The sequence below is a fragment of the Amblyomma mixtum genome, chromosome 3, assembly GCF_055824585.1.
Source record: "Amblyomma mixtum isolate Tamu chromosome 3, ASM5582458v1, whole genome shotgun sequence".
Classification (NCBI taxonomy): Eukaryota; Metazoa; Arthropoda; class Arachnida; order Ixodida; family Ixodidae; genus Amblyomma; species Amblyomma mixtum.
Window position 1 is genome coordinate 290,313,980 of NC_143014.1, and position 12,645 is coordinate 290,326,624.

The 12,645-nt window shown below is 44.7% G+C and overlaps 1 protein-coding gene across 3 annotated transcripts in view; it reads right to left on the minus strand.

Annotated features, from left to right (window-relative positions):
• Window positions 1–12,645, minus strand: part of LOC149355137 (DNA (cytosine-5)-methyltransferase 3B-like) — a 137,968-nt gene that overhangs the window by 82,814 nt on the left and 42,509 nt on the right. For all 3 annotated transcript variants that reach the window (XR_016291463.1, XM_089583638.1, XM_089583639.1), the window contains exons 8-10: window positions 12,469–12,608; window positions 6,082–6,146; window positions 115–169 (exon numbers count right to left, since the gene is read on the minus strand). Coding sequence is in view for 2 of the 3 variants with exons in the window: in XM_089583638.1 (XP_089439764.1) it covers window positions 115–169; window positions 6,082–6,146; window positions 12,469–12,608 (260 nt within the window). In the remaining variant the exon portion in view is untranslated. The remainder of the gene's footprint in view (window positions 1–114; window positions 170–6,081; window positions 6,147–12,468; window positions 12,609–12,645) is intronic.

Here is a 12,645-nt window from a genome sequence, read left to right on the forward strand (position 1 = left end):
CGCAATGTCTATGACAAGCATGAGGCATAATAATTCTGTGACTCCCTTCCTAATTCAAATGTGCCTGACAAAAGCAGGCATTCCTGTTGTTAATCAATCACTGTGTGCACCCACCTTTTCAGGTTCGTCTTCTCCTACGAGCCGTCTCAGGCAGCTTGAGCACATGCATCTGCAAGGCAACCACACAATCACCACCACCCCCAGCCCGGTCACAGCCAATGAGAGACAAGAGCTCATTCGATTATCTCCAATCAGCCTTGTGCTGTGCCAGACGTGGCCACATTATCCCAACAGATTTCTTTATCTCACCTTCCCACTCGACTCTTTGCTGTCCCCTGCTACTCTCAGAATCCACTCTTATAATTCACTCTAGTACTCTTGAGAAATCTTTCTAGCCTCCAAATGTACTTTTAGCATTTCTTCTATGTGCACTGAAGGGTCATCAAGACAAAAGAAAATAAAGACGCCAAAGGATCAGGAAAATGAAGCGCACAGCTGCTCCCCATCATTTATGAGACAGGTGCAAACTTTGAAGCAGGCAATGCATGAACCACAGCTTTGATGGATTTCCCATGGACAGCCAAGAAGCTTGCTAGACATGCCAGTAAAGCCCCTTAGATGCAACGCATTTCACAAGCAACACAACAATTCAGAACACATTATCTTTTGGTTAAAAGCAGAGGGGTGCGAATATCAAATTTTTAGTTGCGAAGAGATTATGAGTAACAAAAACTGGTTGTGAATTGAATAACATATTTCCAAATAGTTTTGAATATCAATGCAAGTCATTTTAAAATAATTTCGGATGTCAGTATAGGTAGTCTATGCCAAAACACATTTCCGCAAAGTGTACTAACGAAAAGAAGCAGATGTACTGCAAATTTTGTTTTCATCCATCATGAGCATAATTTAGCACACCGTAAAGATTTTCAGGTTTTAAATAAGAAAGGGGGATCGTAGTAGTAGCAGTAACCTTATTGTAGATGAGCTAGTACCTTGTTTACACTTCTATCAACAACATGATTTTGTTCAGTGAACAAAGTTTAATATACAGTTTGACTTAGTGCTTACATGACAAAGGAGCTTCCTGAACGAAGGCTTTCATGAAGCATTGTAAGGTGGCAAGATACTTCGTCACTGGAGTAGTGATGTTGGAGTGATTATTGAAGGAGTGATTATTGGAGGGGCAAGGCACAGGGCAGTTCTGGCGAAAACAACAAGACCGCTAGCCAAGTGGATACAAAAGTGGCAACTCAAGCTACTACGCAAGCTGGCACCCCTTTCACACTTCCTATGCCCCATTTCACAAGTAGTTTGCAGCAGTGTATAAGCTACAGCTTTCTCATAGAATCAGGGCTGCAAGAACACAACAAATAGTCCCTCAAATATCTGAACAGTTCAGAACTATTTTTGAACAATTAATACAGTACAGTAAAGGCTCATTAATTTGGACTCTTGTTAATTTAAACTGACAGCCGGGTAATGACACAGCCCTCTGCATTTCAATGCGGAAAAACTCCCGATAATTTGAACATGTTGGTATACACAGCAGTTAACTCAAACTAGGAGCTCCTGGTTCACAACGCTCCTCACAGACAGAAGCCAGCACATAGCGAGTACCAACACGCTGCAAGTTTACTGGCGATGCAAAACAAAGAAATGAGAAAAACAAGCCACCCGCACAAGCTAGATCGATGCGCACTTGACTGGCAGAGCCAGCACTCAGGTGCATGCCGGAGCAGACCTTGGCTGCCAGAGCACTTCCAGCTGTGTTGTCTGCAACTGAAAGTATTCATTCATTTAAACCTAAAAACAGAATAAAAGCGAAAGGAAAGCCACCATGCGACTGGCTGAAAGGCACCCCATGCATTGGCCGATGCCTCCTCCTCTCAATGGTCAGTTAAAAAAAAGGGCAGGATCTGGGACGGTTCATCCAATTTAACAGGGAAATCAGCCACGCAGGACGATAATTTGAAGTTTCTAAGAATGCTCAGAGTATGTACACTGAGTTCCTGTGGTAAAAAGACGAGCTCAGAATCCTCTTTAGTGCACCTTTTTAATTTTAATATCGTGCCACAGTTTCGGTTTCACTTTTCTGAGCTTCAAAACAGCTCACAGTGATGGCAACAGCTATCAGCCATGCATCAGCCAGAAAACTACACACAGGTGCACGCTGTTGCAGACACTGATTGATGCTGCTGCACATTTCTCTTGCTTCCATCCACGCGATTCTTCCATTCCAGTGAGGGTGTCAAAACTCTTGTGTTCGTCCCGTGCCATCTGCCGTTTGTGTGGCGAAGCCTTCTCACAGGCAACACAGCTGCCTCTGAGAGGCTCCACCGCTACCTCGTCATAACATAAATGATGCCGGGGAGCCCCTATCATTTTGGAGCTGCTCTGCTTCGACGCTCCCAGCAGTGTGTACAGTAAAGCATTGATGAAAATGTGAAAAATAGTCACTGTTGCTCTGTGCCCGCATCAAAAGTAGACAGCCATTGTGAGTCTTTCATCAATAAAATTTACCGTGATGAAAACTCGTCAGTTTTTTCAGGGTTGTTCAATAATTCAAACATTTTTTTCCAATACACTGAAGTTTTAATTAACAAGCTTGTACTGCAATTGAATAGGCAGTTCGGACAGGTGTTTTTTAAAATGCAGCAAGCGCTTCAATCACTGGTTAAATAATCAGAGAAAGCCCACATGGGCACAGCTCTGCAGAGGCATGCTAAAAAGTGGTGCACCGCCATCTGCAAACATGCTTTCTGCTGAGTCGGTCATGTCTACTGCACATCGTCTGTTGAAAGTGCAGTTTCCCCAAACAAGCAAAGCAGTTAGCCTTGAAAGCCCTTAAATTGCTTTGAATGGAAAAAAAAGAAAGTTTAAGAAACACCAAGCGTCACTTGCTGCAAAGAGAGAGCAGCTGACTACTGGTACTCCTTCTTCCTCAGAGATGGAGCCACCAGTCATCAGTGAATACGAACGCAGAGGAATACATTTATGGAGTGTGCCATCCTGAATGGCAAACTTCTTGTGAGGTGAAGTATAGTGCACCTCAATGCAAAGCGCTGGCTGTGAAATGCCACTCTGTGCAGCGTTCATGGAGGCACATGGGCGACTTAGCTCAAGTGTTGGCTTTGGCCGACTGCCAGCACCATGAAGGATCCAACACTGTCTCAAACCGAAGGCGCAAAAACGCAACCATGCAATGTGGCTGGCATGTTGTGACCTCTTTCATCTGAAGGATGAAAGAGGTCCCGGGAAACAACCGCAGCAACACATGCCGGACACAGCTTTGCCCATTTTACTATCCTCTGAAAGCCCTGCTTCTGTGCAAGTCTTATCATCATCAAAAACGAGGATGGTTGCTACCCATTCGCTTTCGCAGCCGCCATGTTCACAGCCAGTTGTTGACTGCATCGTGGCATGCCACAATGACATGCTACACTTCATTTCCTGACCCACATGCATGCAGTGGCGGCTCTTGGTGGCCATCAGTGCACTCGCTTCATGAAAGACAACATTACCGCACGTGTGCTTTTTCCGGGCACTGCCTGTTGATTCTATAAGGAAACAGCAAGTTAACTGATGTGGCAAGTGCGAGTTAGTGTAAATAGCAAGCGCTGTTTGCATGCTTGGCGAAGAGTTCAGATAAATACGAATTTCTGAGAGTTCAGAAGGTTCTAATACTTCAAAAAGTGAAAATTCATTGCGAATTAAATTGAATAGTTAATACTATTCACAAACTATTCTTAATTTCAAATATTCATACACCCATATTTAAAAGTTATCAACCTCTGCACTGTTTTCTCTAACAAGCACACAGGCAAACATAGCAAAATACTATACAATATCAAACGGAATGCAATTACACCAAGTTCCAACACACACATTTCGCTTACTGTATACTACGTCAGCCCTGTACCTCAAGATGTCCACACTGCCGTGGCTACCCTACCAATGAAAATCAATCAAGCTGTCCATTCATCCTGCCACAGACTACACAAACACTAGCTCGCATCCCACCCCTCCTCAAGCTCCACAGTTAAAGCGGGTGAAGTGCTTGCTGTGATCACTCTAGGTTCAGCAAATCCCCAGGGATGGGACAAAGCTACAGAGGCACCAGACTGGCATTCAGATAACAAGCTTCTCCTATTCTGGATACTTTGCGTATGACTGTCACAGAGAATAAACTGAAAACGCTCTGCCGTAAAAAGGTAAGTTCCGTGTCGTTGCACATAGCAGTAGCAAGGGCAGCTTTGTGACACTCTTTAGCCAGCTGCAGGCACTTGGCCAAGCAATTAAATTCCAACAGAAACAGTAGTCCCACTGGTGCTGTGCACATTACAGTGAGAGGGTGGCATTTCATTAAACCTGCGATCCTCTCCACCAGTGGAGAGTGGCAAGCAATAAGTGCAGCACAACTGCAACAAGTACCACCTTCTAATGCAGCCCTTGCCTTTAATGCACTACTTTAATCCTGCATGTGTACTGTCGGTTAATGCACACTCAACATGCTCAACGACTGTTTTATATATATCAAGAGCCCTTAAACTGGGTTCCGTGGAACTTTCGGTTCCCTGGAGTGTTTCTTGGGTCTCTCTGACCTCCCATCCTTCAGCCCCACCTTTCTGTCCCCCCCTTCACTTTAAAATTCTTTTTATGTGGGTTCAACGTTCCAAGCGACTCAGGCTATAAGGGACGCCGTAGTGAAGAAATCTGGAAATTTCGACTACCTGCGGTTCTTTAATGTGCACTGACATCGCACAGTACACGGGCCTCTAGAATTTCGCCTCCGTCGTCATGCATGACAGTGAAGTTCCGTTCATCACCTATTTCACCATATATAAATGTGAATACATCTGTGCACAGTGCCTCACACCTGTGCATAATATGGCAGCCTCTTCTAATTGGCATTTACAATGGCTCCTAAAGGTCGTTAGAGTGATACTTTGGTGCATCATTGGGGCAATTTTCTCACATACAAGCCATTTTAGCAGCATAAAGTAGGTTTAACAAAATGGTACAATTTGGAACAACTGACACACATTCCCACAAATCTCCTCATAGGCACATGCGAAACCGGAGGACCCCTCCACCATCAACACAACCTCCTCACTCTCTGAACACAACTGCACTTGCACAGACAGCGGGTCAAGGGATCATCCAATTTGGTCAAGCAGATGCATAGAATCAGTTGCACAGGATTTCGCAGGCAATAGAAAATTACGAGCCATATTTCATATTCCACTGAGCTACTCAGGTACTCAAGGCAGCAGGTGAACAAGACTTGTGTGCAAATGTTTCTGAAATGATTAGTTCAGTTCACACTCACCTAACTCCATTAAAATCAAACCCGCTTGCCAAAAACTGTGAATGACTACTCAAAAACGTTTGCCAGAGGGTACTGTTAAACACGTCATCATTTTTGCATGCTTTGAGACATACACAGCAAAGCAGAGACATCCTCAGCGTGTTCCAACAGTGGGTGTCACCTCTGTCTCTGATGAAGCATTGGTGATGAAGAATTGGTGATGAAGAAAGGTGGAGAGAGCTTTGGACATTGGCACCAGATTGAAGATCTTTTGAAGCTGCACTGATAGCTGCATGGATAGCTCAGCGGCAAACAAAAGCAATGAATTTTTGTGGCTTAACAAAAATAAATGCTTGCATGTGAGCCTTCTTTCATGAAATACTTGTTACCCTTCGTTATCAAGTAAGCTTGCAATATATATTCAGGCTGTTTTCAATAAGGAGTACTGCCAATTAGTTTACAGGCTTTTTTTCACTGTACCACTAAGCATGCCTTAACAGGGTTTTACTGTGGCTACAAGGCAAAGCAAATTAACCAGGGGCTGTATTCTTTTAACAATTCTTTTCCTGATCCTCTCTTTTGCTCTTCTGCCAATGGTGGTTGTAACTTGCGGCACCATTAATGACAGCTAAACAACCATTACCAGTCACTGGCTCTGCTATCGAGGGCGGAGCTGACCAATGGCAAGGAAGTGAAAGAACGAATCAAGAAAAAAATAGTTATAAAATACAGTCCCAAATTACGATGATAAAGGAGTGGAATGCACCCACCTGCTGCAATTGGTGCTGTCACAAATGAAAAGCAGATCGCCACTTCCACAGAGTACACAATATGCCTGAAAGGAAAAGCCAGCCATTTATGAACACAGAAAAGGACACTGCTACGGAGGGGCAGGCTGGTATAACATTTCATATATGACACACATGTATACAGTCGAGCCCGCTTAGAATGGCCACAGTTACAATGAACGCATGCTTGTTATGAACAAGGGCAGTGCTAGCATCAAGGCATGGATTAGAGTGACTGCACGACTCTGTTACAGCAAACAAGGAGGCGCCAAAGCACATTCTTCCAGTCAAAAACCCATGACACCCGCAAGCGCAGAGACCGAAGAGCATTTCCCAGCCTCTGCAACACCCCAGATATAAGTTGGTCACTTAAAAAAAAAATAGCAATAAAAACTCAGCATTGGAAGTGTAGAACAGCCGGCCCGGTGCGTGCTGATGGGCTACATGGCACACAAGGTTCACCACTGCGTGCATATGATATGATATGATTTATGATATGATTTATTTCCGTCAAAGCGGTAGGGGCTCGAACAAAAGTGAAAAATAGTTCACTTGACGAGGTTCAAGCCCCTCTTTACAAGGCATACAACGGTTGCGCAACGTATTTACATTAGTAGTGATTAATTTTCCGGACACACTTTACACAATAAAAAAAAAATATAATAGATGTGCAAAGCCACTGCACGAACTGAAGCAAAATAACAAAATAAGAATATTGCATTTTCATGTCGGAAGATAGCATAAGCACAATACATATATAAAGAGCAGAAGCACAATACATATATAAAGAGCAGGAAAAAAATACATCATCATTATGCAATTCTTAGTGAAGGTACCATCTCTATTATGACGAAAAAAAAAGTCTTCAACATTGACATGCTAATATTTTCTAAATTGATGTTATGACTGTGCAGATAGTTAAGTAACAATGGGAGGGAATACTCTTAACATTTGACGGCTAAAATTTGTACACAAAAAAGGAACCTTCCAAATTTCTGGAGACCGAGGCGTCAACCTGCCTTCTCTTAATTTTAAGTTTGCTATGGATGGAATAAGAGCCTCCTCGCTATGAAGATCTTGCTTATATCTTCTGGCCAAGGTGAAATAATAAAGGCTATGTATGGAAAGTATTTGGAATTTCGTGAAAAGGCTTCTGGTGTGTGTATTTGCCTCCACACCTGCGATTAGTCGAATGGCTTTCTTTTGTAGAATTTGAATTTGATTTAAGTTTGTAACTGTAGTGTTACCACAAACACGAAAACAGTAGTTCACATTAGACATAAATAACGCATTAAACAAATGAAGTTTAACAGCAGGAGGTAAGAAATTTTCGAATTTAGCTAGTATACCTACGGTCCTTGAAATTCGAGAAACGACGTTATTCACATGCACATCCCAGAGCATAGGTTTATGAAAATATACACCAAGAGTTTTAACTGTATCGACAAGTTCTACTGCTGTGTGACCAATAGATAAATTGATACTTTTTGTAAATGTAGACTGTCTTGGGGTGAAAATTACTGCCTTTGTTTTTTTCCCATTTAGTTGTAATGAATTTAACGTGCTCCATAAAATTAAGACCTTGAGAGTTCTGTTCATGTCTCTTTCTTGGCAATCATAACTTTGACTATGAAACAACAAGGTTGCATCATCTGCATATATGATAAACTTGGCATCCGAGGTGATATTTATGATATCATTAATGTAAAAATTAAATAGTAAAGGTCCTAGGATGCTTCCTTGAGGTACACCTGTCGAAACTCTTCTATAGGTCGATAAATGTTTGCCTATTGCTACACATTGGTTTCGATTTTGCAAATATGATGTCATTAATGATAATGAGATTCCCCGTATGCCATATAATTCCAATTTCTTTAATAGTGTTAGGTGATTGAGACTGTCGAATGCCTTAGAAAAGTCAATGTAGAGGCCCGCTGCAATTTTCCTATCCTCAAATGCCTTCAGGATTATTTCTTTTTGTGTTAAAAGTGCCAGTTTTGCAGATCTCCCTTTACGGAATCCAAACTGGGATGCACTGATAAGATCATATTTATTTGCAAATTTTGTTATTCTCAAGTGTATTATTTTCTCTAGGCCTTTAGAAAACACCGGCAAAATCGAAATGGGCCGGTAATTATGGAATGAATTTTTATCACCTGATTTAAATATTGCTATTACTTTGGATATTTGCATTCTCTCCGGGAAGATACCTGTTACCTGTTGAGAGGGCAAGATTATAGATATGTGTAAGCTGTGGTAATATTAAGTCAAGAACATATTTGACAGGAATTATTTGAATATTGTCAATGTCAGTAGCATGGCTATTTCTGAGCGATAAGAACACTTTGCTGAGTTCGCTCTCATTTGTTGGTTCTAAGAAAAGTGTGTTTGGGTTTCTACTCACACCAATTTGAGCTTCAGGATAATAAGAACTTGAAACTAAATTACAAAAAAGTGGTTATTGGCTGAAATTTTTGAATTTTGAATTTTTTGAATTTTGAAATTTTTGTGTGCAGCCTGGGAAAAGCGTCCAAAGAGGAGGAAAGTTGGAAGGCCATTCATTCACTTCTATAGAGTTATCACAGAGTTCTTGTTGGCCTCGATGTCACAAGTTTGAATCGTGGCTGGCAGGACAAAAATGTTCCATTTTTGAGTTCCATTTTCTCTGCAACAAATGAGTCTGCTACTATCAAATAAACATCAACATTATGTAGTATCAGAGGGGCTAAGGCTGCTTTGCCTGATAGCATGAGGCCGAGGACCGCAATTCCGCCTAGTATGAGGGTGGTCTGTATACCAAGATCAATAACTGCAAAAGGAAACCTGTCAACTTCCCAATGCCAGAAAGCAATTCACAATTCACTTTCCCAAAATGAGAAATTGGAACTCAGTGAAGGAACAAAGCCTGTCAAACTACCATTTTGACAATCACCAAAGACAAGGTCAAGATTCCAAGTACAAGTGCATTGCAACTCAACGACAAGAGAACACATTCAGAAAGCGACATACTAGGATGTTAAACGTGTTCTGTTTCAGTGGTTCTTTGATGCAAACTCTTGCAGCATCCCCATCACTGGACTGCAGATTCTTTCCAATGCAAGAGGTTTTGCTTTCTTCTTGGACTTTCTGAATTTCAGCCCCCCCAAAAAAGTGGCTCCCTTGATATACTTCTTTTTAAGGAATGTGTGGAGACGCGCTTTACTTGTCCTCTGTGGTTCGCTTCCCCACAATGCATGCTCTATAGCCGTGTTGTTACTTTAACTAACAAAGCAGGGGGCCGGCGTTGCAGCGACACGAGTGCCATGAATGGCGTGTTTGCCGCACGCGCACTAGGAAGCTGCCCTCTTCGGCTGGGGATTTGGCCGCATGCGAACGTGTCGCCGTGAGCTCCGCTCTTCGCCATCGGGCGCGAGGCCTCGTGGTAGGAACATGCTTCCGCCAGCTCGTCCCGTCCGGCCTCGGAGTTTCCCCTTGCCCTAGTGTCAGCGAATGTTCGCTCGCAACCGTGCTGGTGAGTCGGATGTCCTCGGTTTCTCAGCGTATTTTGTAGCTAGATGGCGTTGTTATTGTTTTAGCAATAAATGCCTGTTTGTGTCAGCCAGTGTGTCGTTCCTTTGTTCCCTCAGAGCAAGGCCCGCCGTGGTCGGCTTGCACTCGGTAGCATACGCGATCACGGGGTGGGGTCCGGTGGTTTTGAACTGTGTCAGCCGCGATTAAACGGGGAAAACGTATTTGTTCCCCCTATTTAAAACCCCTCATCTAGCAGCCCAATGTGGGGCCTGCTCTTGGAAGATTGAACGACTGTCTGCCTGGTTCGAGGAACGCTTCCTGTCTGGACTTGACAAGTGCTAGACTGTAGTGTGAATTCTGATCACTAGGATATGCAGCATGCTTTCTTGAGTGCGAGGTGTACTGCGCTGCAGCATGTTTGAACTTTTCTACATGCTCAGAATATTTTTCGTCAAGTTTTCTTGGGAGTTTCTTCAGCACGAGAACCACTTGGTCTGCATCGAGGGAGAGCGAGGCCTAGCGCCCGTGGAGTTGCTGAGCCTGAAGCGAGTGAGTATGGAAGCCGCGTAGGTGGTCCGAGTTTTCTGTATATATTTTCTTTACTGTCTCTATTTCGACTCCGGGAGTCGCGGCTCCGGGAGCCGGGTGGCCTGGGGCCACGGGTGCCACTACAAGCTCGCTGGTATTGCAGCTCGGCACCGGGCGCTCCAACACTGTCCGATAAGGTGAGCACCGACTGCTCAGAGGCTGCTTTGTGCAGTGAGCGGGGTAGTACCACCCCACAGAGGTGATGTCTCTTCGCGGCTGCGAGCACGTAACCTGTTTCGGGTCTTTTTTTGTTGAGAATCATTGTCACAATGGTAGTGAGGCCTAAGGCTTTCCAGAGCTGCCTGCTACATGTGGGAAGGGACACGACCACTGAACCATAGTGTTGAGAGGGGGCACACTTTGCTGCCCAGCCATTTTGTAACCTCACACGAACTGAGCAGTCTCGTTCAACTCAGGAAAGGGCTTTGTTCACTCAAACTTTGCATTGCACAGCCGCTCGACAGCGAGTTAAGCATTCGCCATGAGGCCCTTGCGGACGCCATTTCCCCTCCCGTGGCCTACGTTTAAGGCATGCGGAGTGTGTTTCGGAAATCTTGCAGATCCAGTACAGCCACCCAGGCTTGCTGTCCTGTGCACATCGTCTTGCTGCCGCCTGCTGTGACTGAGCTGCCTGTATCCTGTTTGGCGCATCCATACGGGACAGCGGTTGTGAGACCAGTCAGCAGTCACTTCCGCCTGCTGTTAGCCTGGCGACTACTGCAAAATCCTGTCCTGCAGTTTTCAACCAGTCTTCTCTTCACAGGCATGTGGACACATAAGTCCACGGGCCATGTGAGTCGTCCCAGCAAAGACCTTCACGCCTCCTTCGGAATACCACAGAAGTCTGCGTGGACGCTGTCGGCGTGACCTCCGCTGCAAGACCTGCCTCAAGTGCATGAGGAACACGAGACTACTCCATAGCATGTACTTGCAGGCGTGTGGATCTATTTAAGACTGGGGGAATGTGGGGATGCGCTTTACTCGTCCCCTGATGTTCTCTTCCTCGCAATGCACCCTCCTTAGCCGTGTTAGTTACTTTAACTAGCAAGGGAGGGCGCCGGCGTCGCAGCACCACGAGCGCCACGGATGGCATGTTTGCTGCGTGCGCACGGGGGGAAATGGCCCTCTTCAGCTGGGGATTTGGCTGCATGCAAACGTGTCGCCGCGGGCTCCGCTTTTCGCGAGTGGGCGCGAGGCCTCAAGGTGGGAATATGCTCACACCAGCTCGTCCCGTCCAGCCTCGTTTCCCCTTGCCCTAGTGTGGGTGAAAGTTCACTTGCAACCGTGCTGGTGAGTTGGACGCCCTCGATTCCTCAGCGTATTTTTTTGCTAGCTGGCATCGTTGCTGTTATAACAATAAATGCCTGTTTGTGTCAGCCAGCGTGTCATTCCTTTGTTCCCTTGGAGCAAGGCCCGCCATGGTCAGCGTGTGCTCGGCAGGGTATGCGATCATGTGGTGGGGTCCGGCAGTTTTGAACTGTGTAAGCCACGATTAAACGGGGGAAATGTTTTTTCCCCCTATTAAAACCCCACAAATGGTATCTAAACTGTCACCGGTGAGGCTGCATCAGCGAATAGCGAGAACATTGGTGCATGGCTTTCCAACAGCACTTTAACAATTGTAAGCTATGCTCAACACAGCATCTACAATACTGGCATTATTGCACTGATTTAACAGATGATACCATCAAAAATGCATGCCTTGAAAGACAAGACCCTGTGCAGGCAAAAAGCACAGCAAACTGCATGTTACATGTTACAGTGCTTCTGTGCACTAACATAGATGGCAGCAACTAGCAGCCCTTTGTTACTGGTAAGTATTCACAAAGGGAACTGCACTGCACGTGGTCTCCTTTGCAAGTACCCAGAAATCAAGATTTAATCAAGAATTCAGCTTACTGGAGGCACTGCTTCGAACCAGTCATTGTGGATTTCAAGTGGAAGTAATTGCCACTTAACAACAGTTGTTTCTCGGTGAATTTAATCAGATCTGGAGAAAATATGCTAGTGCAAATACTTCAGATCAACACAAACCTGTCTAGTATATTTCCTTTCTCATTTATGCCTGTCTAAAGCGTTCGTATTAATAATTTGGTTGAGTTGCTTGCAAAACATGCTTCAGGGGGTTTCACTGACAGTGCACCCAGCAGAGGGTGCCCTGAAGGTGGAGGCTTCACAAAGACAGACAACTGTTTTTGTTTACCACAAGCACAAGAGGACTATACTACTGATGCGGTAAAAACATGCATGTCACAGAAAACAACCACCTACACTTGTACCATCCGGGGAGCAGGCAAACAGGGTATCAAGTAGCTTTTCCCGGCATTCAACACAGATGCCTCCTTCCACCAGAGGGTGCTGCTGGCTCTCTTCCCCACTGGGCAGCACCACGTCGCACGACACGCACACGTCTGCACATGCACAAGCACATCACATGATGCTTCTTCC